The sequence below is a fragment of the Excalfactoria chinensis genome, unplaced genomic scaffold, assembly GCF_039878825.1.
Source record: "Excalfactoria chinensis isolate bCotChi1 unplaced genomic scaffold, bCotChi1.hap2 Scaffold_364, whole genome shotgun sequence".
NCBI lineage: Eukaryota > Metazoa > Chordata > Aves > Galliformes > Phasianidae > Excalfactoria > Excalfactoria chinensis.
The window spans coordinates 20,299-45,316 of NW_027315652.1; the positions used below are offsets into that span (position 1 = coordinate 20,299).

At 54.4% G+C, this 25,018-nt stretch overlaps 1 protein-coding gene across 1 annotated transcript in view; it reads left to right on the plus strand.

The window, feature by feature from the left end:
• LOC140264955 (mitochondrial disaggregase-like) overlaps nt 1-25,018 on the plus strand; it is a gene marked incomplete at its 3' end in the record, with an annotated part of 52,467 nt that overhangs the window by 13,991 nt on the left and 13,458 nt on the right. Inside the window, 3 exon segments of the mRNA XM_072360849.1 lie at nt 6,116-6,244; nt 21,022-21,119; nt 23,480-23,594. Of these exon segments, the coding sequence (XP_072216950.1) occupies nt 6,116-6,244; nt 21,022-21,119; nt 23,480-23,594 (342 nt within the window).

Consider the following 25,018-nt stretch of genomic DNA (forward strand, 5'->3'; position numbering starts at 1 on the left):
GAAGGGCTGGATGGACTCAGAAGGGCTGGATGGACTCAGTAGGGCTGGATGGACTCAGAAGGGCTGGATGGACTCAGAAGGGATAGTTGGACTCAGAAGGGCTGGATGGACTCTGAAGGGATGGTTGGACTCAGAAGGGATGGATGGACTCAGAAGGGCTGGATGGACTCAGAAGGGATGGATGGACTCAGAAGGGCTGGATGGACTCAGAAGGGCTGGATGGACTCAGAAGGGCTGGATGGACCCAGAAGGGCTGGATGGACTCAGAAGGGCTGGATGGACTCAGAAGGGCTGGATGGACTCAGAAGGGCTGGATGGACTCAGAAGGGCTCGTTGGACTCAGAAGGGCTGGATGGACTCAGTAGGGATGGATGGACTCAGTAGGGATGGATGGACTCAGAAGGGCTGGATGGACTCAGAAGGGCTGGATGGACTCAGAAGGGCTGGATGGACCCAGAAGGGCTGGATGGACTCAGAAGGGCTGGATGGACTCAGAAGGGCTGGATGGACTCAGAAGGGCTGGATGGACTCAGTAGGGCTGGATGGACTCAGTAGGGCTGGATGGACTCAGAAGGGATGGTTGGACTCAGAAGGGATGGTTGGACTCAGAAGAGATAGTTGGACTCAGAAGGGCTGGATGGACTCAGTAGGGCTGGTTGGACTAAGAAGGGCTGGTTGGACTCAGTAGGGCTGGATGGACTCAGAAGGGATAGTTGGACTCAGAAGGGCTGGATGGACTCAGTAGGGCTGGATGGACTCAGAAGGGCTGGATGGACTCAGAAGGGCTGGATGGACTCAGAAGGGCTGGATGGACTCAGTAGGGATGGATGGACTCAGAAGGGATGGATGGACTCAGTAGGGCTGGATGGACTCAGAAGGGCTGGATGGACTCAGTAGGGCTGGATGGACTCAGAAGGGCTGGATGGACTCAGTAGGGATGGATGGACTCAGTAGGGATGGATGGACTCAGAAGGGCTGGATGGACTCAGAAGGGCTGGATGGACTCAGTAGGGCTGGATGGACTCAGAAGGGATGGATGGACTCAGTAGGGATGGATGGACTCAGAAGGGCTGGTTGGACTCAGTAGGGCTGGTTGGACTCAGAAGGGCTGGATGGACTCAGAAGGGCTGGATGGACTCAGAAGGGCTGGATGGGCTCAGAAGGGCTGGATGGACTCAGTAGGGCTGGATGGACTCAGAAGGGCTGGATGGACTCAGAAGGGCTGGATGGACTCAGTAGGGCTGGATGGACTCAGAAGGGATGGATGGACTCAGAAGGGATGGTTGGACTCAGAAGGGCTGGATGGACTCAGCAGGGATGGATGGACTCAGAAGGGATGGATGGACTCAGAAGGGATGGATGGACTCAGAAGGGATGGATGGACTCAGTAGGGCTGGATGGACTCAGAAGGGCTGGATGGACTCAGTAGGGCTGGATGGACTCAATGGGGTCTTCTTGGATGGGAAGGGCAGAAACGGCTCCAAAGTGGGGTGATGTGGAGGAAGCTGGTTGTGATGGGGTCCCATAGAGCCGCTGCGTGCTGGAGCTGGGGGCAGCCATGATGAGATGAGAGCGGGGGAATGCAAAATACATGAAGCAACATGAAAAGATGAGCAATGGGCCGGCAGCGCGTAACGCACGCGGCGAGACTTCATTTAAGGCAAAGAGCATCAGCCAATAAAGTTAATTGTTTTTGTCTGCATTCATCCCTCCCTCATGTTATATAGTTTTGGGGTGGTGGGGAGAAGGCGCGGCGGCGCGGCGGCGCGAAGCCGCATCAATTCTTTTGCTTTGACGTGTTTTATTAAAAAGAATAAATTCAGTTGCATTTTAACAACGAGAGGGATGGGAAGAGCCGCCTTTGTGTTGCGGGGCCGGTTGGTTGTGGGGTTGTTTTTTTTCTCTTCCCCTTCTTTATTTGTTTGATTCCGTCGCTGTCGTTTACATATTCCTCCTATCAATATTTGGGTCATTAAAAAGCATCCCATATCGAGAGGGGCCGCCGCCGCCGCCGCTCCAGATATATTACAGACATTTATATGGATGGCAGGGAAGGGGAAAGGACGGAGGGCTGAGAATTTGCAGGCCCGCGGTGATGGATGGCAGGGCAGGCTTCCCCTGACGCTTTATTGAGTTTCCGATGATTATCTCTCTCGGAGACATTTTTTACTGCTGACGGCCGAGCTGTCACCGCGCACCGTGGGGGGAAAGACAAAAACAACCCCCCCAACAATAATAACGCTTTAATCTCTTTACCGCGCTGCTCCCTGCCAGCTCAGATTCATCTTCCCTGACGCACGCAGTTCATTATCCTGCTCCTCCCTGGGTAGGAAATGACGACAAGTGAATAAGGAGATGGACTCACCCGGTTCTGTCGGAGCGAATAGGGAAGGGAAGGAGCTGGGCTGGTGTTCGTTGATCTTCGGGAGGTTCGTTAGCGGGGGCTCAACTTACCTTTCAGTTCTTTGGAGGGAGTGTGGAGGCTGCACATGGCTGAGCCCATCGGCCTTCATGATGCTCCAAGAGGAGCCGTCCATGATGGTCGGCCTCCCATCCTACAGCCACAGAGTCGTTAAGGTTGGAAAAGACCTCTAAGATCATCCAGTCCGGCCAACAACCAGCCATACCTTGTTTGCTCCTAGAATCAGAGAGTTGTTAAGCTCTAAGATCATCCAGCCCGGCCACCAACCAGCCATACCTTGTTTGCTCCCGGAATCAAAGAGTCATTAAGGCTGGGAATGACCTCTAAGATCATCCAGTCCGGCCAACAACCAGCCATACGTTGTTTGCTCCTAGAATCAGAGAGTTGTTAAGCTCTAAGATCATCCAGTTCTGCCACCAACCAGCCATACCTTGTTTGCTCCCGGAATCAAAGAGTCATTAAGGTTGGGAATGACCTCTAAGATCATCCAGTCTGGCCAACAACCAGCCATACCATCTTTACTCCTAGAATCAAAGAGTCATTAAGCTCTAAGATCATCCAGTTCTGCCACCAACCAGCCATACCTTGTTTGCTCACAGCATCAGAGTCATTGAGGGTGGAAATGATCTTTAAGGTCATCAAGTGCAGAAAAGATCTCTAAGATTGTTGAGTCCAATGGCCAGACCATCCCCACCATGTCCACCCGTGGAGTCAAAGACTCATTAAGAAGGTTGGAGATGGCCTCTAAGATCATCAAGTCCAACCTCCAACCATCCACACCATGTTTGTTCATAGAATCAAAGTGTCATTAAGGTTGGAGATGGCCTCTAAGATCATCAAGTCCAACCTCCAACCATCCACACCATGTTTGTTCATTGAATCAAAGCGTTGTTAAGGTTGGAGGTGGCCTCTAAGATCATCAAGTCCAACCTCCAACCAACCACACCATGTTTGTTCATAGAATCACCAAGGTTGGAAAAGACCTCCAAGAACAAGTCCAACCATCACAGCATCAAAGAGCCATTAAGGGTGGAAATGACCTCTAAGATTGTCAGGTCTGGAAACGATCTCTAAGGTCGTCAAGTCCGACGGCCAACCCATCCCTGCTGTGTCTGCTTATAGAATTAGGGAGTCATTAAGGTTGGAAACGACCTCTGAGATCATCAAGTCCAAAGGCCAACCATCCATAACGTGTTTAATCATAGACTCAAAGAGCCATTAAGGTTGGGAAGGCCCGCTGAGGTCGTCAGGTCCAACAGCCAACCCCATTCCCATCGTGTCCACTCATAGAATCAATGTCACCAAGGTGGGGAAAGACCCCTGAGTCAAGTCCAACCACCATCCATCCACACCACGTTTGCTCATAGAATCAAGGAGTCATTAAAGGTGGAAATGACCTCTAAGATTGTCGGGTCTAACCATCAACCACCCCCACCGTGTCTCCTCATGGAGTCAAAGAGTCATTAAGGTTGGAAATGGCCTCTAGGATAAAAGATCCCTAAGATCATCAAGTCCAACATCCAACCCGTCCCCACTGTGTTTGCTGATAGAATCAGGGTGTCGTCAAGCTTGGAAACGAGCTCTAAGTCAAGTCCAACATCCAACCCGTCCCCACCGTGCCCACTCAGAATCAAAGAGTCCCTAAGGTTGGAAATGGCCTCTGATCCCTGTCAGTTTCAGTCCCTAGAGACAGCTGCTGTGGTCACCGTCCAATTTTGATGGTTAGAGGAGGGCCAACATCACAGGAGGTTTTCTAGCCTGTCTCGTGGACCTGATACGGGCACATGGCTTCCCCACATTAGGGATATAACCCCCAACAAGGCCAAGCCTGGCTTCCCCACATTAGGGATATAACCCCCAACAAGGCCAAGCCTGGCTTCCCCACATTAGGGATATAACCCCCAACAAGGCCAAGCCTGGCTTCCCCACATTAGGGATATAACCCCCAACAAGGCCAAGCCTGGCTTCCCCACCTTAGGGATATAACCCCCAACAAGGCCAAGCCTGGCTTCCCCATGTAAGGGATATAACCCCCAACAAGGCCAAGCCTGGCTTCCCCACCTTAGGGATATAACCCCCAACAAGGCCAAGCCTGGCTTCCCCATGTTAGGGATATAACCCCCAACAAGGCCAAGCCTGGCTTCCCCATGTAAGGGATATAACCCCCAACAAGGCCAAGTCTGGCTTCCCCACATTAGGGATATAACCCCCAACAAGGCCAAGCCTGGCTTCCCCACATTAGGGATATAACCCCCAACAAGGCCAAGTCTGGCTTCCCCACATTAGGGATATAACCCCCAACAAGGCCAAGCCTGGCTTCCCCATGTAAGGGATATAACCCCCAACAAGGCCAAGCCTGGCTTCCCCACATTAGGGATATAACCCCCAACAAGGTCAAGCCTGGCTTCCCCATGTAAGGGATATAACCCCAACAAGGCCAAGCCTGGCTTCCCCACATTAGGGATATAACCCCCAACAAGGCCAAGCCTGGCTTCCCCACATTAGGGATATAACCCCCAACAAGGCCAAGCCTGGCTTCCCCATGTAAGGGATATAACCCCCAACAAGGCCAAGCCTGGCTTCCCCACATTAGGGATATAACCCCCAACAAGGCCAAGCCTGGCTTCCCCACATTAGGGATATAACCCCCAACAAGGCCAAGCCTGGCTTCCCCACCTTAGGGATATAACCCCCAACAAGGCCAAGCCTGGCTTCCCCACATTAGGGATATAACCCCCAACAAGGCCAAGCAGGCCATGCTTGCAGACAGGTGGGAGCTGCTCATGGCTGCCATTCCATACGTTGGCATTCAGCAGCACGTGGGGCTCAAGGGAAGGAAACAAATCTAATGAACCCAGTTCAGAGAGCAGCGGTTTCCATTCAAAGCAGCCTTGCAGCTCCTTGCTCTGATTTCACAGGACCTCGTGGGGCTAATTGCATTTGCTGCGGGACTTCCAGGCTTTGCAGCCAGCTCTAAAATGCGTTACCGTGATTGACTTCCATGGTGGCAGCATTCAGAGCCCGCGGGATGGGAACTGCGGGCCCCAAAGGAAAGGGGGGCAGCCTGGAGGGGTCGGGTTGTGCTCGGCAGCTCTTGACGCCTTTTCTTGCCCTGAAGCCTTGCCTTGCCTTGCCCTGAACCCTTCTCTTGCCTTGCCCTGAACCCTTCTCTTGTCTTGCCCTGAACCCTTCTCTTCTCTTGCCCTGAACCCTTCTCTTGCCTTGCCCTGAACCCTTCTCTTGTCTTGCCCTGAACCCTTCTCTTGTCTTGCCCTGAACCCTTCTCTTGCCTTGCCCCGAACCCTTCTCTTGTCTTGCCCTGAACCCTTCTCTTGTCTTGCCCTGAACCCTTCTCTTGTCTTGCCCTGAACCCTTCTCTTGTCTTGCCCTGAACCCTTCTCTTGTCTTGCCCTGAACCCTTCTCTTGTCTTGCCCTGAACCCTTCTCTTGTCTTGCCCCGAACCCTTCTCTTGTCTTGCCCTGAACCCTTCTCTTGCCTTGCCCTGAATCCTTCTCTTGCCTTGCCCTGAACCCTTCTCTTGCCTTGCCCTGAACCCTTCTCTTCTCTTGCCCTGAACCCTTCTCTTGCCTTGCCCTGAACCCTTCTCCTTTCTTGCCCTGAACCCTTCTCTTGTCTTGCCCTGAACCCTTCTCTTGTCTTGCCCTGAACCCTTCTCCTTTCTTGCCTTGCAGTCCTTGTGACCCGCGAGGACGACTTCAACAACCGCCTCAACGTCCGCGCCAGCTTCCGCGGCTGCACAGCGCTGCATTACGCCGTGCTGGCCGACGACTCCCTGAGCGTCCGGATGCTGCTGGAGGCAGGTGGGTGCTGCTGCTTCGGGCTCTGACCCACACTTGTGGGGCTCGGTGAGAGCCACGTGGGCCCGTCTTGAGGACGAGATGCGATTTGCTGCTCGCTGTCACCTCCATCCTGTGCCGTTCTGACGGGTGACGCCGTGGCCGCGGGATGGTTTGGGTTGGAAGGCTGAGCTCCCGGCCCTCCAACATCAACATCCCTTCATTGGCTCCGTGCACAGCCCACTCCTGTGGCAGAGGAGGAGGAGATGCTGGGCTGACAGGGCAGAGATGCGCTGCCATGACGACGGCTGCAATATTTACCCTCCCACCGCTCCTTTGCCACGGGGACGCGCTGCTCCGGCACAGCGCTGTGCAGACCCAGAGCGGGGCAGTGCTGCTGTAGGGCTGTCATGGTGTCTGTAGGGCTGTCACGTTGTAGGGCTGTCACATTGTAGGGCTGTCACGTTGTAGGGCTGTCACGTTGTAGGGCTGTCACACTGTAGGGCTGTCACATTGTAGGGCTGTCACACTGTAGGGCTGTCACACTGTAGGGCTGTCACGTTGTAGGGCTGTCACACTGTAGAGCTGTCACGTTGTAGGGCTGTCACAGTGTAGGGCTGTCATGTTGTAGGGCTGTCACACTGTAGGGCTGTCACACTGTAGGGCTGTCACGTTGTAGGGCTGTCACGCTGTAGGGCTGTCACAGTGTCTGTAGGGCTGTCACATTGTAGGGCTGTCACACTGTAGGGCTGTCACAGTGTCTGTAGGGCTGTCACACTGTAGGGCTGTCACGTTGTTACGCTGTCACACTGTAGGGCTGTCACACTGTAGGGCTGTCACAGTGTCTGTAGGGCTGTCACGTTGTAGGGCTGTCACACTGTAGGGCTGTCACAGTGTCTGTAGGGCTGTCACACTGTAGGGCTGTCACGTTGTAGGGCTGTCACACTGTCTGTAGGGCTGTCACACTGTAGGGCTGTCACACTGTAGGGCTGTCACGTTGTAGGGCTGTCACACTGTAGGGCTGTCACACTGTAGGGCTGTCACGCTGTAGGGCTGTCACCCTGTAGGGCTGTCACACTGTAGGGCTGTCACGTTGTAGGGCTGTCACAGTGTAGGGCTGTCACACTGTAGGGCTGTCACGCTGTAGGGCTGTCACGTTGTAGGGCTGTCACGGGGTAGGGCTGTCACAGGGTAGGGATGTCACAGTGTAGGGCTGTCACAGTGTAGGGCTGTCACACTGCAGGGCTGTCACGTTGTAGGGCTGTCATGCTGTAGGGCTGTCACACTGTAGGGCTGTCACTGTAGGGCTGTCACATTGTAGGGCTGTCACACTGTAGGGCTGTCACAGTGTCTGTAGGGCTGTCACACTGTAGGGCTGTCACGTTGTAGGGCTGTCACGTTGTAGGGCTGTCACACTGTAGGGCTGTCACTGTAGGGCTGTCACATTGTAGGGCTGTCACACTGTAGGGCTGTCACACTGTCTGTAGGGCTGTCACGTTGTAGGGCTGTCACACTGTAGGGCTGTCACACTGTAGGGCTGTCACACTGTAGAGCTGTCACGTTGTAGGGCTGTCACACTGTAGGGCTGTCACGTTGTAGGGCTGTCACACTGTAGGGCTGTCACACTGTAGGGCTGTCACGTTGTAGGGCTGTCATGTTGTAGGGCTGTCACACTGTAGAGCTGTCACGTTGTAGGGCTGTCACACTGTAGGGCTGTCACCCTGTAGGGCTGTCACACTGTAGGGCTGTCACACTGTAGGGCTGTCACGTTGTAGGGCTGTCATGTTGTAGGGCTGTCACAGTGTCTGTAGGGCTGTCACACTGTAGGGCTGTCACGTTGTAGGGCTGTCACACTGTAGGGCTGTCACACTGTAGAGCTGTCACACTGTAGGGCTGTCACAGTGTCTGTAGGGCTGTCACAGTGTAGGGCTGTCACACTGTAGGGCTGTCATGTTGTAGGGCTGTCACACTGTAGGGCAGTCACTGTAGGGCTGTCACGTTGTAGGGCTGTCACAGTGTCTGTAGGGCTGTCACATTGTAGGGCTGTCACACTGTAGGGATGTCACACTGTAGGGCTGTCACAGTGTCTGTAGGGCTGTCACGTTGTAGGGCTGTCACGTTGTAGGGCTGTCACGTTGTAGGGCTGTCACACTGTAGGGCTGTCATGTTGTAGGGCTGTCACACTGTAGGGCTGTCACACTGTAGGGCTGTCACGTTGTAGGGCTGTCATGTTGTAGGGCTGTCACATTGTAGGGCTGTCACTGTAGGGCTGTCACACTGTAGGGCTGTCACGTTGTAGGGCTGTCATGTTGTAGGGCTGTCACGTTGTAGGGCTGTCACACTGTAGGGCTGTCACGTTGTAGGGCTGTCACACTGTAGGGCTGTCACACTGTAGGGCTGTCACATTGTAGGGCTGTCACACTGTAGGGCTGTCACGTTGTAGGGCTGTCACACTGTAGGGCTGTCACGTTGTAGGGCTGTCACATTGTAGGGCTGTCACATTGTAGGGCTGTCACACTGTAGGGCTGTCACATTGTAGGGCTGTCACATTGTAGGGCTGTCACGTTGTAGGGCCGTCACACTGTAGGGCTGTCACGTTGTAGGGCTGTCACACTGTAGGGCTGTCACACTGTAGGGCTGTCACGTTGTAGGGCTGTCACATTGTAGGGCTGTCACAGTGTAGGGCTGTCACATTGTAGGGCTGTCACACTGTAGGGCTGTCACATTGTAGGGCTGTCACATTGTAGGGCTGTCACACTGTAGGGCTGTCACGTTGTAGGGCTGTCACAGTGTAGGCCTGTCACATTGTAGGGCTGTCACACTGTAGGGCTGTCACACTGTAGAGCTGTGTGTGTGATCCAAAGGGGATCCTGTGCGCCACCAGCTGTTGTTCGGATGGCGATTTCGGGTTCCCTGTTGGGATGTGGGGAAATGGCTTCAATCGAGGAGAGAGGAGCTCGGGACTGGGGCTGGCCCATCTGACCTTCCATCATCCCTCCCAGCTCAGACCATTCTGTGACCCTACCGTGGTTTCCTCGCTCGACCCAACGCGTCCATCTTCCTTTGGGCCCTTCCAACCCAACCCACGATTGCATCCATTGGATCCTCCTCCATAGGGGCACTTCTCCCCCCCCACCTCCCCCCCCATTCAGAGCAGGATGTTTCCTGTCTGCTGACACAGCGCAGCCCCCCTCGCCCCCCCCCCCCCAGTCCCCTCCATCTGCCTTTATTTTAACCAAGTATCCATTTACTCTCCCCGGCACTTCCTCTCCCGATGCCCTCAGGGCCAAAGCCATTAACTGACATCCCCCCCCCCTTCCGCCCTATGCTTCTATAGGGGAAGCCCCCTGCCCCTTTGTGCCCCTTTGTGCCCCTTTGTGCCCCATTCAGTGTCCGGGTGACCCCTCTGGACCTCCTCCCCTGGTGGTCAGCATGTGCGTGCCCAGCAGAGCGCGAGACGTCCCGCTGTGGTGGCTGGTGCCGTTTCGCAGCCTGCCGACCTGAGCTGACACCATCAATGTCCTCCTCCGTCTCAAGGAGTGGGTGTGAGCTGCTGTGCACCAGCACCATCGATCCGGGGGCTTTTTGTTTGTTAAGAGGGTTGGGGGGGGGGGGGGGTGAGAAGGAGAGGAGGGGGAAGGGGGGCTCTCCATCCAGACACGGCAGCGCTTTGCTTCTCTAAGGGCCCCGTTTCAATCTGCTGCATGAAATCCCCCCTCCCAAGGTCTGCTTTCTGCAGGCAAAGTGGAGCTCAGCACCCTAACAACTCCGGGGGCACTTTCCCCCCCTGCCCCCCACCACCCCGTGCTGCTGCTCTGTGTTCTGAAGGGCTCTCCCTTAGCAAAATGCTCTTCCAATGGGCAGAAGTTGCGCTGCCTTCCCTTCCAACCTGATGCGGCCCCGATGCTCCACGCGCTCTCACCCTGCTGCCCTCAGCTTCAGCCAAGGGAAAGGAGCTGCGGGCTGCTCTGCTTCTGCCTTATCCCAACTGGAGCTGAGGACCCATCGGCCTCGAGCTGCCGTGCAACCACAGCCCCACACCTGGCCCAGTCCTGGCCCCATAGGGACAGGAGCAGCATCGGGCAGCCCCCCCACGTGTCCCCACCTCCCCCAGTCAGCACCCAGAGCCCCGGCCAGCTGTTGGGCAGGAGAACCTGAGACACTTTCCCCTCTCGCTGCTCCTGTTTCCAATGAATTCAGTATCGATCCCTCCCGCTGAGCTGTAAATTTTGCAAAAGACAACAACAACAACAAAAAAATATGATTAAATGGAGCAATAGAACCTGCCAGCAGCAACGGCTCAATATGTTCCGGGACGACGTATCGACCCCAACGTCCGACCGCAGCGAGATCCACCGCCAGCCCGACCACACCAGTAATTAAAACCTGGAGAGATTGGGATTGAAAAGCTCAACGTCCAATGGAGCAATGAGTGTGAATGCTGGCGGTGTCGCAGTGCTTTAAGGGTTGGGTTCCCCAAAGGGCAGGGGAGCAGAGAGATCCCTCTTATGGTATTTCATGGTGTTTGGTGTGAGTCTGATTGCTCTGCACACGTGGAGGGGGAGCATCAAAGTGGGAGAGGGGGCAGCTTGTCCTATAGGGGGTTGTGCAGGACGGAGGCTTTCCTCAGCCCCCGTGCACCAGCAGTGCCCACTGAGACAGCTAAGGAAGGAGATCCCGAGTCGTGCAGTCATAGAACGATGAAGGAGGAGCCCTCTGAGGTCCGTATTGCTAATAAGAACCTTCCAGATCACTGGTTCTCCTTGCCCGGCTGGTCCTCACCTCCATCTGTAATCCCAAACGGAGCCATCTGTAATCCCAAACGGAGCTCGTGTGCCAACACGTGTTGTGCAGTGACTGAAATGCGGAACCCTCCTGGTTGGAAATGACCTCCAAGATCACCCAGACCAACCACCAGCCCAACCCCACATCGGTGCTCATAGAGCCAAAGAGTCATTAAGATTGGAAATGACCTCCGAGATCCCCAACTCAGCCCATCCCCACATCGGTGTTCATTAGAACCAAAGAGTCATTAGGGTTGGGAAGGGACCTCCGAGATCCCCAACTCAGCCCATCCCCACATTGTTACTCATTAGAACCAAAGAGTCATTAGGGTTGGAAATGACCTCCAAGATCCCCAACCCAGCCCATCCCTACATTGTTGCTCATAGAACCAAAGAGTCATTAGGGTTGGAAATGACCTCTGAGATCCCCAACTCAGCCCATCCCCACATCACTGCTCATAGAACCAAAGAGTCATTAGGGTTGGAAATGACCTCCAAGATCACCCAGACCAACCACCAGCCCATCCCCACATTGGTGCTCATAAAGCCAAAGAGTCATTAAGGTTGGAAATGACCTCCGAGATCCCCAACCCAGCCCATCCCCACATCGGTGCTCATTAGAACCAAAGAGTCATTAAGGTTGGAAATGACCTCCAAGATCCCCAACCCAGCCCATCCCCACATCGCTGCTCATAGAGCCAAAGAGTCATTAGGGTTGGAAGGGACCTCTAAGATCCCCAACTCAGCCCATCCCCACATTGTTGCTCATTAGAACCAGAGTCATTAAGGTTGGAAATGACCTCCAAGATCACTCAGACCAACCACCAGCCCATCCCCACATCGGTGCTCATAGAACCGAAGAGTCATTAAGGTTGGAAGGGACCTCCAAGATCCCCAACCCAGCCCATCCCCACATCGCTGCTCATAGAACCAGAGTCATTAAGGTTGGAAGGGACCTCCGAGATCCCCAACCCAGCCCATCCCTACATTGTTACTCATTAGAACCAAAGAGTCATTAGGGTTGGAAATGACCTCCAAGATCACCCAGACCAACCACCAGCCCAACCCCACATCGGTGCTCATAGAACCAAAGAGTCATTAGGGTTGGAAATGACCTCCGAGATCCCCAACCCAGCCCATCCCCACATCGCTGCTCATAGAGCCAAAGAGTCATTAAGGTTGGAAGGGACCTCTGAGATCCCCAACTCAGCCCATCCCCACATTGTTACTCATTAGAACCAAAGAGTCATTAAGGTTGGAAATGACCTCCAAGATCCCCAACTCAGCCCATCCCCACATTGTTGTTCATTAAAACCAAAGAGTCATTAAGGTTGGAAGGGACCTCCGAGATCCCCAACCCAGCCCATCCCCACATTGGTGTTCATTAGAACCGAAGAGTCATTAGGGTTGGAAGGGACCTCCGAGATCCCCAACCCAGCCCATCCCCGCCACGCGTGCCAACCGTGCTCATGTTGTGTCCCATACAGCTGGTGTTGGTAGGAGCCATAGCTGAGCCCAGCTCTCTGGTGTTGGCCCACATCCCATCCCTCTCCAACTCCCTGCTCTTTATTGTCCAGTCCTGGATGCCTTTAGCTTTCTTTCTGTTCGGATCCCCAACCCTCCACGTTGGGTTGTCCAACCACCGCTGCTGGGAGGAGGAGGCCTTGAAGCACAACTTGTGCTCCCTGGGGGCACCTGTCCGGATTCCTGCTCTGCCTTGAGGATTCCCATCCACGCATCCCATCGTTTGGGTTGGAAGGGACATTTTGAGGTCATAGGATGGCCCGTGTTGGAAGGGACCTCCAGGATCATGGAGCTCCATCCCCCATGTGATCCAATGCCCGAACCCTACCCGGTTCCTTGGCAAGCATCGTTCTTTCTCCCTTGCTGCTCCTTGTGGGAGCGTTGCTCTCATTCCTTTGTGCTGGGAATGGGGGCAGACCCTCAGCAGGGCTCCACATCCAGCACCCACTGACACATCCCTGCATGACAGAGGTGTGAGGAGGGGGTGGGGGGTCAGGCTCACAGGCTCCTATTAACACGGCATGACAAAAGCCTTTTGCGAACGCCGTGTCTGATTGATTTAAAAGAAAAACCAGATCTGCGTTACTGGACACAGGGAAAAAAAAAAACCAAAGCAGAAGGGTGATCATGCTAATTCAATCACGGGAGGCTCAGGAGGACAGGAGTCCTTTCGTATTACCGTAACTGGCCATGTGCAGCAATAAGGTTGTCGGTCCTTGTCAGAGCTGATGGCTGTTGGCACTCTGCAATCCCGGCTGTGGATGGGTGGGACCCGCCGTGGACCGGAGCCTTTTCAGTGTCTCCCCTTGTTAGGATTCAGTTTTGCTTCACCACAAATGAGAGTCGAGGGGTTTTCGTCCGTGCACCAACATCAGCGTGGGCTCTGCGCTGCTGGATGGAGGGACCCGGCGGGGGGTGGGATGTCCCACAGGGACCCAGGAGACCTGGAGGAGCCCCCAGTGAAATGAGTCCTGAAGCTGCTGTAGGTTGAGAAGCTCTGGGAGACTGGAGCTGGGTTTTGGCTGCTGGGAACGGTGCTCTGCGTGCGCCGGGGTGAAGCTGGGCTGACTTCTTGCCCAGCCACTCGGTTGCCGCCTTCTCCATCTTCAGGGTGGGGACAGAGGGGGATATGGAACAAGGATGGAGGATATGGAACAAGGATGGGAGATATGGAGCAAGGATGGAGGATATGGAGCAAGGATGGAGGATATGGAGCAAGGATGGGAGATATGGAGCAAGGATGGAGGATATGGAGCAAGGATGGAGGATATGGAGCAAGGATGGAGGATATGGAACAAGGATGGAGGATATGGAGCAAGGATGGAGGATATGGAGCAAGGGTGGGGGATATGGAGCAAGGATGGAGGGTATGGAACAAGGATGGAGGATATGGAGCAAGGATGGAGGATATGGAGCAAGGATGGGAGATATGGAGCAAGGATGGAGGATATGGAGCAAGGATGGAGGATATGGAGCAAGGATGGAGGATATGGAACAAGGATGGAGGATATGGAGCAAGGATGGAGGATATGGAGCAAGGGTGGAGGATATGGAGCAAGGATGGAGGATATGGAACAAGGATGGAGGATATGGAACAAGGATGGAGGATATGGAGCAAGGGTGGAGGATATGGAGCAAGGATGGAGGATATGGAGCAAGGATGGAGGATATGGAGCAAGGATGGAGGATATGGAACAAGGATGGAGGATATGGAGCAAGGGTGGAGGATATGGAGCAAGGATGGAGGATATGGAGCAAGGATGGAGGATATGGAGCAAGGGTGGAGGATATGGAACAAGGATGGAGGATATGGAGCAAGGATGGAGGATATGGAGCAAGGGTGGGGGATATGGAGCAAGGATGGAGGGTATGGAACAAGGATGGAGGATATGGAATAAGGATGGAGGATATGGAGCAAGGATGGAGGATATGGAGCAAGGATGGAGGATATGGAGCAAGGATGGAGGATATGGAGAAAGGATGGAGGATATGGAACAAGGATGGAGGATATGGAGCAAGGGTGGAGGATATGGAACAAGGATGGGGGATATGGAGCAAGGATGGAGGGTATGGAACAAGGATGGAGGATATGGAACAAGGATGGAGGACAAGGATGGAGGATATGGAGGACAAGGAGTGAGGATGGAGGACAGGGATAAGGAGGGAGGACATGGCACAAGGAGGGAGGACAGGGATATGGATGGAGGACAGGGATAAAGATGGAGGACAGGGGATGAGGATGGAGGACAGGGATAGAGGACATGGCACAATGAAGGAGGACAGGGATATGGATGGAGGACAGGGATATGGATGGAGGACAAGGGGTGAGGATGGAGGACAGGGATATGGATGGAGGACAAGGGGTGAGGATGGAGGACAGGGATAAGGCTGGACGACATGGCACAAGGATGGAGGACAGGGATAAGGATGGAGGATAGGGATAAGGATAGAGGACATGGCACAAGGATGGAGGACAGGGATATGGATGGAGGACAGGGGATGAGGATGGAGGACAGGGATAGAGGATATGGAACAATGAAGGAGGACAGGGATAAGGATGGAGGACAAGGGGTGAGGATGGAGGACAGGGATATAGATGGAGGACAGGGATATGGATGGAGGACAGGGATAAGGCTGGACGACATGGCACAAGGATGGAGGACAGGGATAAGGATGGAGGACAAGGGGTGAGGATGGAGGACAGGGATAAGGATGGGGGACAAGGGGTGAGGATGGAGGACAGAGATAAGGATGGAGGACAGGGATAAGGATGGGGGACAAGGGGTGAGGATGGAGGACAGAGATAAGGATGGAGGACAGGGGATGAGGATGGAGGACAGGGATAGAGGACATGGCACAATGAAGGAGGACAGGGATAAGGATGAACGACAGGGATAAGGATGGAGGACAGGGATAAGGATGGAGGATGAGGGGTGAGGATGGAGGACAGGGATAAGGATGGAGGACAGGGGATGAGGATGGAGGACAGGGATAGAGGACATGGCACAATGAAGGAGGACAGGGATATGGATGGAGGACAGGGATAAGGATGGAGGACAGGGATAAGGATAGAGGACATGGCACAAGGAGGGAGGACAGGGATAAGGATGGAGGACAGGGATAAGGATGGAGGACAGGGATATGGATGGAGGACAGGGATATGGATGAAGGACAGGGATATGGATGGAGGACAAGGGGTGAGGGCCTGGGTCCATCCCTGCCCATCCATCTGCTGCCTGTATCTCCGCTGCTCCCCACGGCCCCCCAGCCTTGGGGAAGACGTGTAGCGCAGCGCCGCATCCCGCGCTCTATTGACAACTGATCCGCAGTGTGAAGGAATTCAAGACAAATGGTGCGAGGGACGGAGTTAATAAAAACTGAAAAATTGAGGGCTGTCACTCGGCGAAACCTGCTTCGATCCCGCCGGCAGCAACATATTTCCCCAATGAGTGACCTTCCGCAGCTGCCGCCGTTGCGCGCGCGGGCGATGCCGGTGAGCTGGCCGTGCCATTCATCAACCACGATCAGCTGGGGGCCTCCCAATGCAGGAGGGAGGTGCAGGCAGCACAGCCCGAGGTGCTGCCCAGGTGTTGGCTCCGTGACAGCGGCGGGAGGTGACGGATGGGCTCCCATTATGGCGGCGTGGGCGGCGGTGGGAGGAGGAGGTCAGGCCGGCGGCCGCGGCGATGTGCCATTAGCAGGAGGGGGGGCAGCGTTATTTATGGGGTGGGGATGGACGAGCCGGGTTCTATCAATTATTGCCGCAATTAGTCAAGTCGTCAAAGCCATTAACGGAGGGGACTGAGCCAATATTGGGTGGGTGGCTGTTATCGATAGGGACGGGGGGTCGGAGGGACGACCCACAGCCGTCCTTTTGGGGGGGAAGCCTCGAGGATGGAAGTGCAGCCCCCTCCTCACCACCTCCCCATGCAGGGGATCGAGCTCCAGCCCTGACCCCATCACCTCCCTTATCCTGTCTCCCCTATTCCCATGGTGCCATACTGGTGTCCTTCCTATTCCCATGGTGCCATACTGGTGTCCTTCCTATTCCCATGGTGCCATACTGGTGTCCTTCCTATTCCCATGGTGCCATACTGGTGTCCTTCCTATTCCCATGGTGCCATACTGGTGTCCTTCCTATTCCCATGGTGCCATACTGGTGTCTCCCCTATTCCCATGGTGCCATACTGGTGTCTCCCTATTCCCATGGTGCCATACTGGTGTCTCCCCTATTCCCATGGTGCCATACTGGTGTCCTTCCTATTCCCATGGTGCCATACTGGTGTCCTTCCTATTCCCATGGTGCCATACTGGTGTCTCCCCTATTCCCATGGTGCCATACTGGTGTCTCCCTATTCCCATGGTGCCATACTGGTGTCTCCCCTATTCCCATGGTGCCATACTGGTGTCTCCCCTATTCCCATGGTGCCATACTGGTGTCCTTCCTATTCCCATGGTGCCATACTGGTGTCCTTCCTATTCCCATGGTGCCATACTGGTGTCCTTCCTATTCCCATGGTGCCATACTGGTGTCCTTCTATTCCCATGGTGCCATACTGGTGTCCTTCCTATTCCCATGGTGCCATACTGGTGTCCTTCCTATTCCCATGGTGCCATACTGGTGTCTCCCCTATTCCCATGGTGCCATACTGGTGTCTCCCCTATTCCCATGGTGCCATACTGGTGTCTCCCCTATTCCCATGGTGCCATACTGGTGTCTCCCCTATTCCCATGGTGCCATACTGGTTTCCTTCCTATTCCCATGGTGCCATACTGGTGTCTCCCTATTCCCATGGTGCCATACTGGTGTCCTTCCTATTCCCATGGTGCCATACTGGTGTCCTTCTATTCCCATGGTGCCATACTGGTGTCTCCCTATTCCCATGGTGCCATACTGGTGTCCCTTCTATTCCCATGGTGCCATACTGGTGTCTCCCCTATTCCCATGGTGCCATACTGGTGTCTCCCCTATTCCCATGGTGCCATACTGGTGTCTCCCCTATTCCCATGGTGCCATACTGGTGTCCTTCCTATTCCCATGGTGCCATACTGGTGTCTCCCCTATTCCCATGGTGCCATACTGGTGTCCTTCCTATTCCCATGGTGCCATACTGGTGTCCCTCCTATTCCCATGGTGCCATACTGGTGTCCTTCCTATTCCCATGGTGCCATACTGGTGTCTCCCCTATTCCCATGGTGCCATACTGGTGTCCTTCCTATTCCCATGGTGCCATACTGGTGTCCTTCCTATTCCCATGGTGCCATACTGGTGTCTCCCCTATTCCCATGGTGCCATACTGGTTTCATTCCTATTCCCATGGTGCCATACTGGTGTCCTTCCTATTCCCATGGTGCCATACTGGTGTCCTTCTATTCCCATGGTGCCATACTGGTGTCCTTCTATTCCCATGGTGCCATACTGGTGTCTCCCCTATTCCCATGGTGCCATACTGGTGTCTCCCCTATTCCCATGGTGCCATACTGGTGTCTCCCCTATTCCCATGGTGCCATACTGGTGTCCTTCCTATTCCCATGGTGCCATACTGGTGTCTCCCCTATTCCCATGGTGCCATACTGGTGTCCTTCCTATTCCCATGGTGCCATACTGGTGTCCCTCCTATTCCCATGGTGCCATACTGGTGTCCTTCCTATTCCCATGGTGCCATACTGGTGTCTCCCCTATTCCCATGGTGCCATACTGGTGTCCTTCCTATTCCCATGGTGCCATACTGGTGTCCTTCCTATTCCCATGGTGCCATACTGGTGTCTCCCCTATTCCCATGGTGCCATACTGGTTTCATTCCTATTCCCATGGTGCCATACTGGTGTCCTTCTATTCCCATGGTGCCATACTGGTGTCCCTCCTATTCCCATGGTGCCATACTGGTGTCTCCCCTATTCCCATGGTGCCATACTGGTTTCATTCCTATTCCCATGGTGCCATACTGGTGTCCTTCCTATTCCCATGGTGCCATACTGGTGTCCTTCCTATTCCCATGGTGCCATACTGGTGTCTCCCCTATTCCCATGGTGCCATACTGGTTTCATTCCTATTCCCATGGTGCCATACTGGTGTCCTTCCTATTCCCATGGTGCCATACTGGTGTCCCTCCTATTCCCATGGTGCCATACTGGTGTCCTTCCTATTCCCATGGTGCCATACTGGTGTCTCCCCTATTCCCATGGTGCCATACTGGTGTCCTTCCTATTCCCATGGTGCCATACTGGTGTCCCTCCTATTCCCATGGTGCCATACTGGTGTCCTTCCTATTCCCATGGTGCCATACTGGTGTCTCCCCTATTCCCATGGTGCCATACTGGTTTCATTCCTATTCCCATGGTGCCATACTGGTGTCCTTCTATTCCCATGGTGCCATACTGGTTTCCTTCCTATTCCCATGGTGCCATACTGGTGTCCTTCCTATTCCCATGGTGCCATACTGGTGTCCTTCCTATTCCCATGGTGCCATACTGGTGTCCTTCCTATTCCCATGGTGCCATACTGGTGTCCCTCCTATTCCCATGGTGCCATACTGGTGTCCTTCCTATTCCCATGGTGCCATACTGGTGTCTCCCCTATTCCCATGGTGCCATACTGGTGTCTCCCCTATTCCCATGGTGCCATACTGGTGTCTCCCCTATTCCCATGGTGCCATACTGGTGTCTCCCCTATTCCCCTGGTGCCATACTGGTGTCTCCCCTATTCCCATGGTGCCATACTGGTGTCTCCCCTATTCCCATGGTGCCATACTGGTGTCCTTCCTATTCCCATGGTGCCATACTGGTGTCCTTCCTATTCCCATGGTGCCATACTGGTGTCCTTCCTATTCCCATGGTGCCATACTGGTGTCCTTCCTATTCCCATGGTGCCATACTGGTGTCCTTCCTATTCCCATGGTGCCATACTGGTGTCTCCCCTATTCCCATGGTGCCATACTGGTGTCTCCCCTATTCCCATGGTGCCATACTGGTGTCTCCCCTATTCCCATGGTGCCATACTGGTGTCCTTCCTATTCCCATGGTGCCATACTGGTGTCCCTCCTATTCCCATGGTGCCATACTGGTGTCTCCCCTATTCCCATGGTGCCATACTGGTTTCATTCCTATTCCCATGGTGCCATACTGGTGTCCTTCCTATTCCCATGGTGCCATACTGGTGTCCTTCCTATTCCCATGGTGCCATACTGGTGTCTCCCCTATTCCCATGGTGCCATACTGGTGTCCCTCCTATTCCCATGGTGCCATACTGGTGTCCTTCCTATTCCCATGGTGCCATACTGGTGTCTCCCCTATTCCCATGGTGCCATACTGGTGTCCTTCCTATTCCCATGGTGCCATACTGGTGTCTCCCCTATTCCCATGGTGCCATACTGGTGTCCTTCCTATTCCCATGGTGCCATACTGGTGTCCCTCCTATTCCCATGGTGCCATACTGGTGTCTCCCCTATTCCCATGGTGCCATACTGGTGTCTCCCCTATTCCCATGGTGCCATACTGGTGTCCTTCCTATTCCCATGGTGCCATACTGGTGTCCTTCCTATTCCCATGGTGCCATACTGGTGTCCCTCCTATTCCCATGGTGCCATACTGGTGTCCTTCCTATTCCCATGGTGCCATACTGGTGTCTCCCCTATTCCCATGGTGCCATACTGGTGTCTCCCCTATTCCCATGGTGCCATACTGGTGTCTCCCCTATTCCCCTGGTGCCATACTGGTGTCTCCCCTATTCCCATGGTGCCATACTGGTGTCCTTCCTATTCCCATGGTGCCATACTGGTGTCCTTCCTATTCCCATGGTGCCATACTGGTGTCCTTCCTATTCCCATGGTGCCATACTGGTGTCCTTCTATTCCCATGGTGCCATACTGGTGTCCTTCCTATTCCCATGGTGCCATACTGGTGTCCTTCCTATTCCCATGGTGCCATACTGGTGTCCTTCTATTCCCATGGTGCCATACTGGTGTCCTTCCTATTCCCATGGTGCCATACTGGTGTCCTTCCTATTCCCATGGTGCCATACTGGTGTCTCCCCTATTCCCATGGTGCCATACTGGTGTCTCCCCTATTCCCATGGTGCCATACTGGTGTCCTTCCTATTCCCATGGTGCCATACTGGTGTCCTTCCTATTCCCATGGTGCCATACTGGTGTCTCCCCTGTTACCCCACATCTCTGCCTCCAGACTTTGGCCTGCCGTACCCCAACCTTTCTCTGCATCCACCCCGCTCATTCCCAGTACAGAACTGGGACCAGTTTGTGCTCCCCACGCAGGTTTATCTCTCTGTGTGCACCCCGCATCCCCCCCCAGCAGTTCAATCTCTGGCCTTTACCGACTGGTTGTTCCCAATGCTCCCCAAAGAGCGGAGCCGTGTTACCCCACAGCCCATGGGCTTATCCCTGCGTGCACAGCTCAGACCGGGACCCCCCTCCCCCCATAGGAGCTGCTGGGGGTGCGGGGCTCCCTGACCTTCCCCCCTTTTCTCCCTGCCCACAGGTGCCAACCCGCTGCAGAAGAACGAGATGGGCCACACGCCACTGGATTACGCCCGCGAGGGGGAGGTGATGAACCTCCTGAAGGCGTCGGAGGCCAAGGTGAGCTGGGCTGCACCGCTCCTGGATCATGGAGCCCCAGGGACGGGACCTGCTGGGGGTGGGGGCTGCGGTTCCCAAGCAGAAGGAGCCCTCGGGGGGTTGGGAGCCCCAGTTTGCAGCCAGATGTTGGGCTGGGAAGGCTCCGTGCTGCACTGGGAATGGGAGCACGAGTGGCACCGTGTCGCCCCACGTCGCGTCCCTCAGGCCGTGCTCTGCAGGTTGGCATTTCAGCTCATCTGTTGGAGAGCTGAGGTTGAAAGGATATGGGAGCTGGGGGTGATGGATGGTTGATGCAGGGACAGTGACTGCGCTTAGAAGTGATTCAGCCAGGTGACCATATCTGCGCTCCCATAGGACAGAGCAGAGCTCAGATCCACGTCCCGAGCGTGGAACGTTTGCGTTCCGTGCTGGGTGGGAGGGAGACGCTGCAGAGCTGGGAGGCAGCAAAACCCAGCTCCAAAACCCTTTGGATCTTAATGGGAGGAGGAGGAGGAGGAGGAGCAGGAATCGCTGCTGGGCAAATGATCCCCAGGGTGCAACGTTGGCCAAACCCAACAGCCCAAACCAACAACCCATGTTGGATTTGACGCTTAACAAATAGACTGAGGAGAGCAAAGGAGATAAATTCCTGCCGCGGATGACGGTGTGTGTGTGTATAAAACATAAGGCAGGACGGGCAGATGTGATGAACGCGGCGCTCCGGGGGGTCTCAGCCGCCCCAATTCCTGCTTCTCCATTGAGAGTCTTTGTGAATTTATTGCTCGTTTTAATCACTGCCAGCGAATGAATTGGCAGAGCTATTAACCGCGTGGGCACAGCCCATAGATTTTATTTACATATCCCGCTGACAGAAGAACAAGGGACTTTTCATATGTATTTTTAATTTATTGGGATTTCTCTCGCTCTCGTCGCGGGTTCCCAGCTGAGCAGAATGGGGACGTATGGGGGAGCAGCCCTTGGAGTTGGTGCCATCCGACCCGGGCTAAAAAGCTGTATGGAACCATAGAGCACAGCAGCGGGAGCGGGAAGGGACCTCCAAAAGCCACCTGGTCCCACTCATGGGACACCCACAGCTCGTTGTTAGGTGCTCACAGCCCCGTCCAACCTGAGCAGGGATGTGACATCCAACACCTCTATGGTCAACCTGTGCCAGTAGTCGCTCACCGCCCTTATCAGAAACACTTCACATCCAGTCTGTACCTCACCTCTTTTCCTATGGAACCATTTCCACGCGCTCTGTCACACAGTCCGTCCCCTCCATTCCCACATCCCCCTTTAGATACAATTGTTCCCCTCCATCCCCTCCATACTCACACCCCCTTTAGATTTAGGTGTTCCCCTCCATCCCCTCCATTCTTACATCCCCCTTAGATACAATTGTTCCCCTCCATCCCCTCCATTCTTACATCCCCTTTAGGTACAGATGTTCCCCTCCATCCCCTCCATTCTTACATCCCCCTTTAGATACAATTGTTCCCTTCCATCCCCTCCATACTCACACCCCCTTTAGATACAATTGTTCCCCTCCATCCCCTGTATTCCCACATCCCCCTTTAGATACAGACATTCCCCTCCATCCCCTCCATTCTTACATCCCCTTTAGGTACAGATGTTCCCCTCCATCCCCTCCATTCCCACATCCCCCTTTAGATACAGGCATTCCCCTCCATCCCCTCCTTACTCACATCCCCCTTTAGATACAGGCATTCCCCTCCATCCCCTCCATACTTACATCCCCCTTTAGATACAATTGTTCCCCTCCATCCCCTCCATTCCCACATCCCCTTTAGATACAATTGTTCCCCTCCATCCCCTCCATTCCCACATTGCCCTTTAGATACAAGCATTCCCCTCCATCCCCTCAATTCTTACATCCCCTTTAGATACAGGTGTTCCCCTCCATCCCCTCATACTCACATCCCCTTTAGATACAACTGTTCCCCTCCATCCCCTCCATACTCACACCCCCTTTAGATACAGGCATTCCCCTCCATCCCCTCCATACTCACACCCCCTTTAGATACAGGCATTCCCCTCCATCCCCTCCATACTCACACCCCCTTTAGATACAGGCGTTCCCCTCCATCCCCTCCATTCCCACATCCCCTTTAGATACAATTGTTCCCCTCCATCCCCTCCATTCCCACATCCCCTTTAGATACAATTGTTCCCCTCCATCCCCTCCATTCCCACATCCCCTTTAGATACAATTGTTCCCCTCCATCCCCTCCATACTCACATCCCCCTTTAGATACAGGTGTTCCCCTCCATCCCCTCCATTCTCCCATCCCCCTTTGGAAGCCGTCGTTCCCGTCCCTGCCCATCCCGTTCCTGCTCCCAATGCTTTCTCCCCTTTGCAGTTCCAGGAGGAGCAGCGCCGTCGGGAGTTGGAGGAGCGCCGCAGGTTCCCCCTGGAGCAGCGGCTGAAGGAGCACATCATCGGCCAGGAGAGCGCCATCGCCACAGTGGGGGCAGGTGAGATCCAACCCACGTTTGCCTTAGGAATGTTATTCATTGGGAGCTCCCCGGCGGTTCTCTATGGCTTTTTGTATGTAAATACCCCCCACACGGGCTGCTCTGGGGGGTTTCTGGGTGCTGCTTTCCCTCGGGGGGTTTGTTCCACAAGGAAGATGGGAGTCAGAGATCCACAGGGGCCTCCAGGGCACACTGAGAGTCTGTGGTCAGCCTGCAGTCAACTGTTGGCCAACCAGTGGTCAACCGTTGGTCACCTGTTAGCCAACCATTGGTCAACTGTTAGCCAACCATTGGTCAACTGTTGGTCAACCATTGGCCAACCGTTGGTCAACCATTGGCCAACCATTGGTCAACCTTTGGTCACCTGTTAGCCAACCATTGTCCAACCATTGGTCACCTGTTAGCAAACCATTGGTCAACTATTGGCCAATCATTGGTCACCTGTTGGTCAATCATTGGCCAACCATTGGCCACCTGTTAGCCAACCAGTGGTCAACTATAGGCCAACCATTGGTCCCCTGTTAGCCAACCATTGGTCAACTGTTGGCCAACCATTGGCCACCTGTTAGCCAACCACTGATCAACTATAGGCCAACCATTGGTCACCTGTTAGCCAACCAGTGGTCAACTGTTGGTTAACTATTGGCCACATGTTAGCCAACCATTGGCCAACCACTGATCAACTATTGGCCAACCATTGGCCAACCAGGTCAGCCAGGTGCTTCTCCGCAGAGCCCCTTTCCATCAGCTCGGTCCTGTTCCCATACAGCCGCATGTGTTTGTTCCCTGGCTGCGTGTGCTACATCAGCTCAAGAGGGACCATTAGCAAGGCCGACACGGGGGGGTCACCGCCCCACTCTTCTCCCTCAGCACCCAAAGGTTGGCATCCCTGGCCTGGAAGCTGCAGTTCAGTGCAGAGCAGCATCAGGAGGAGGTCAATACCTGCCCTACCTCCTCCGGTTGGTCCCAGTTTCCCTTGGAAACAGCATCCAATGTCTCCTTTATCCGGAGCTGCTGTTACTGCGCTTGGAGTTCTGTTTTCCCCTCTTAAGAAGGAAATGAATGGATGAGGAAGCAGAGAGCCTGGCCTCTGCTGGCTGTGCTGGTGGATACACCAGCAGGTCTAAGGAAGTCATCCTGCCCCTGTACTCGGCATTGGTGAGGCCTCACCTCGAGTACTGTGTCCAGTTTTGGGCACCTCAGCACAGGAAGGACATGGAGGCACTGGAGCAGGTCCAGAGAAGGGCAATGAGGCTCGTGAAGGGCTTGGAGAATCAGCCCTATGAGGAGAGACTAAGGAAGCTGGGGCTGTTTAGTCTGAGGAAGAGGAGGCTGAGGGGAGACCTTATTGCCGTCTGCCAGTACCTGAAAGGTTCTTACAGTGAGAGTGGGGCAGGTCTCTTCTCACTAGTGACAAGTGACAG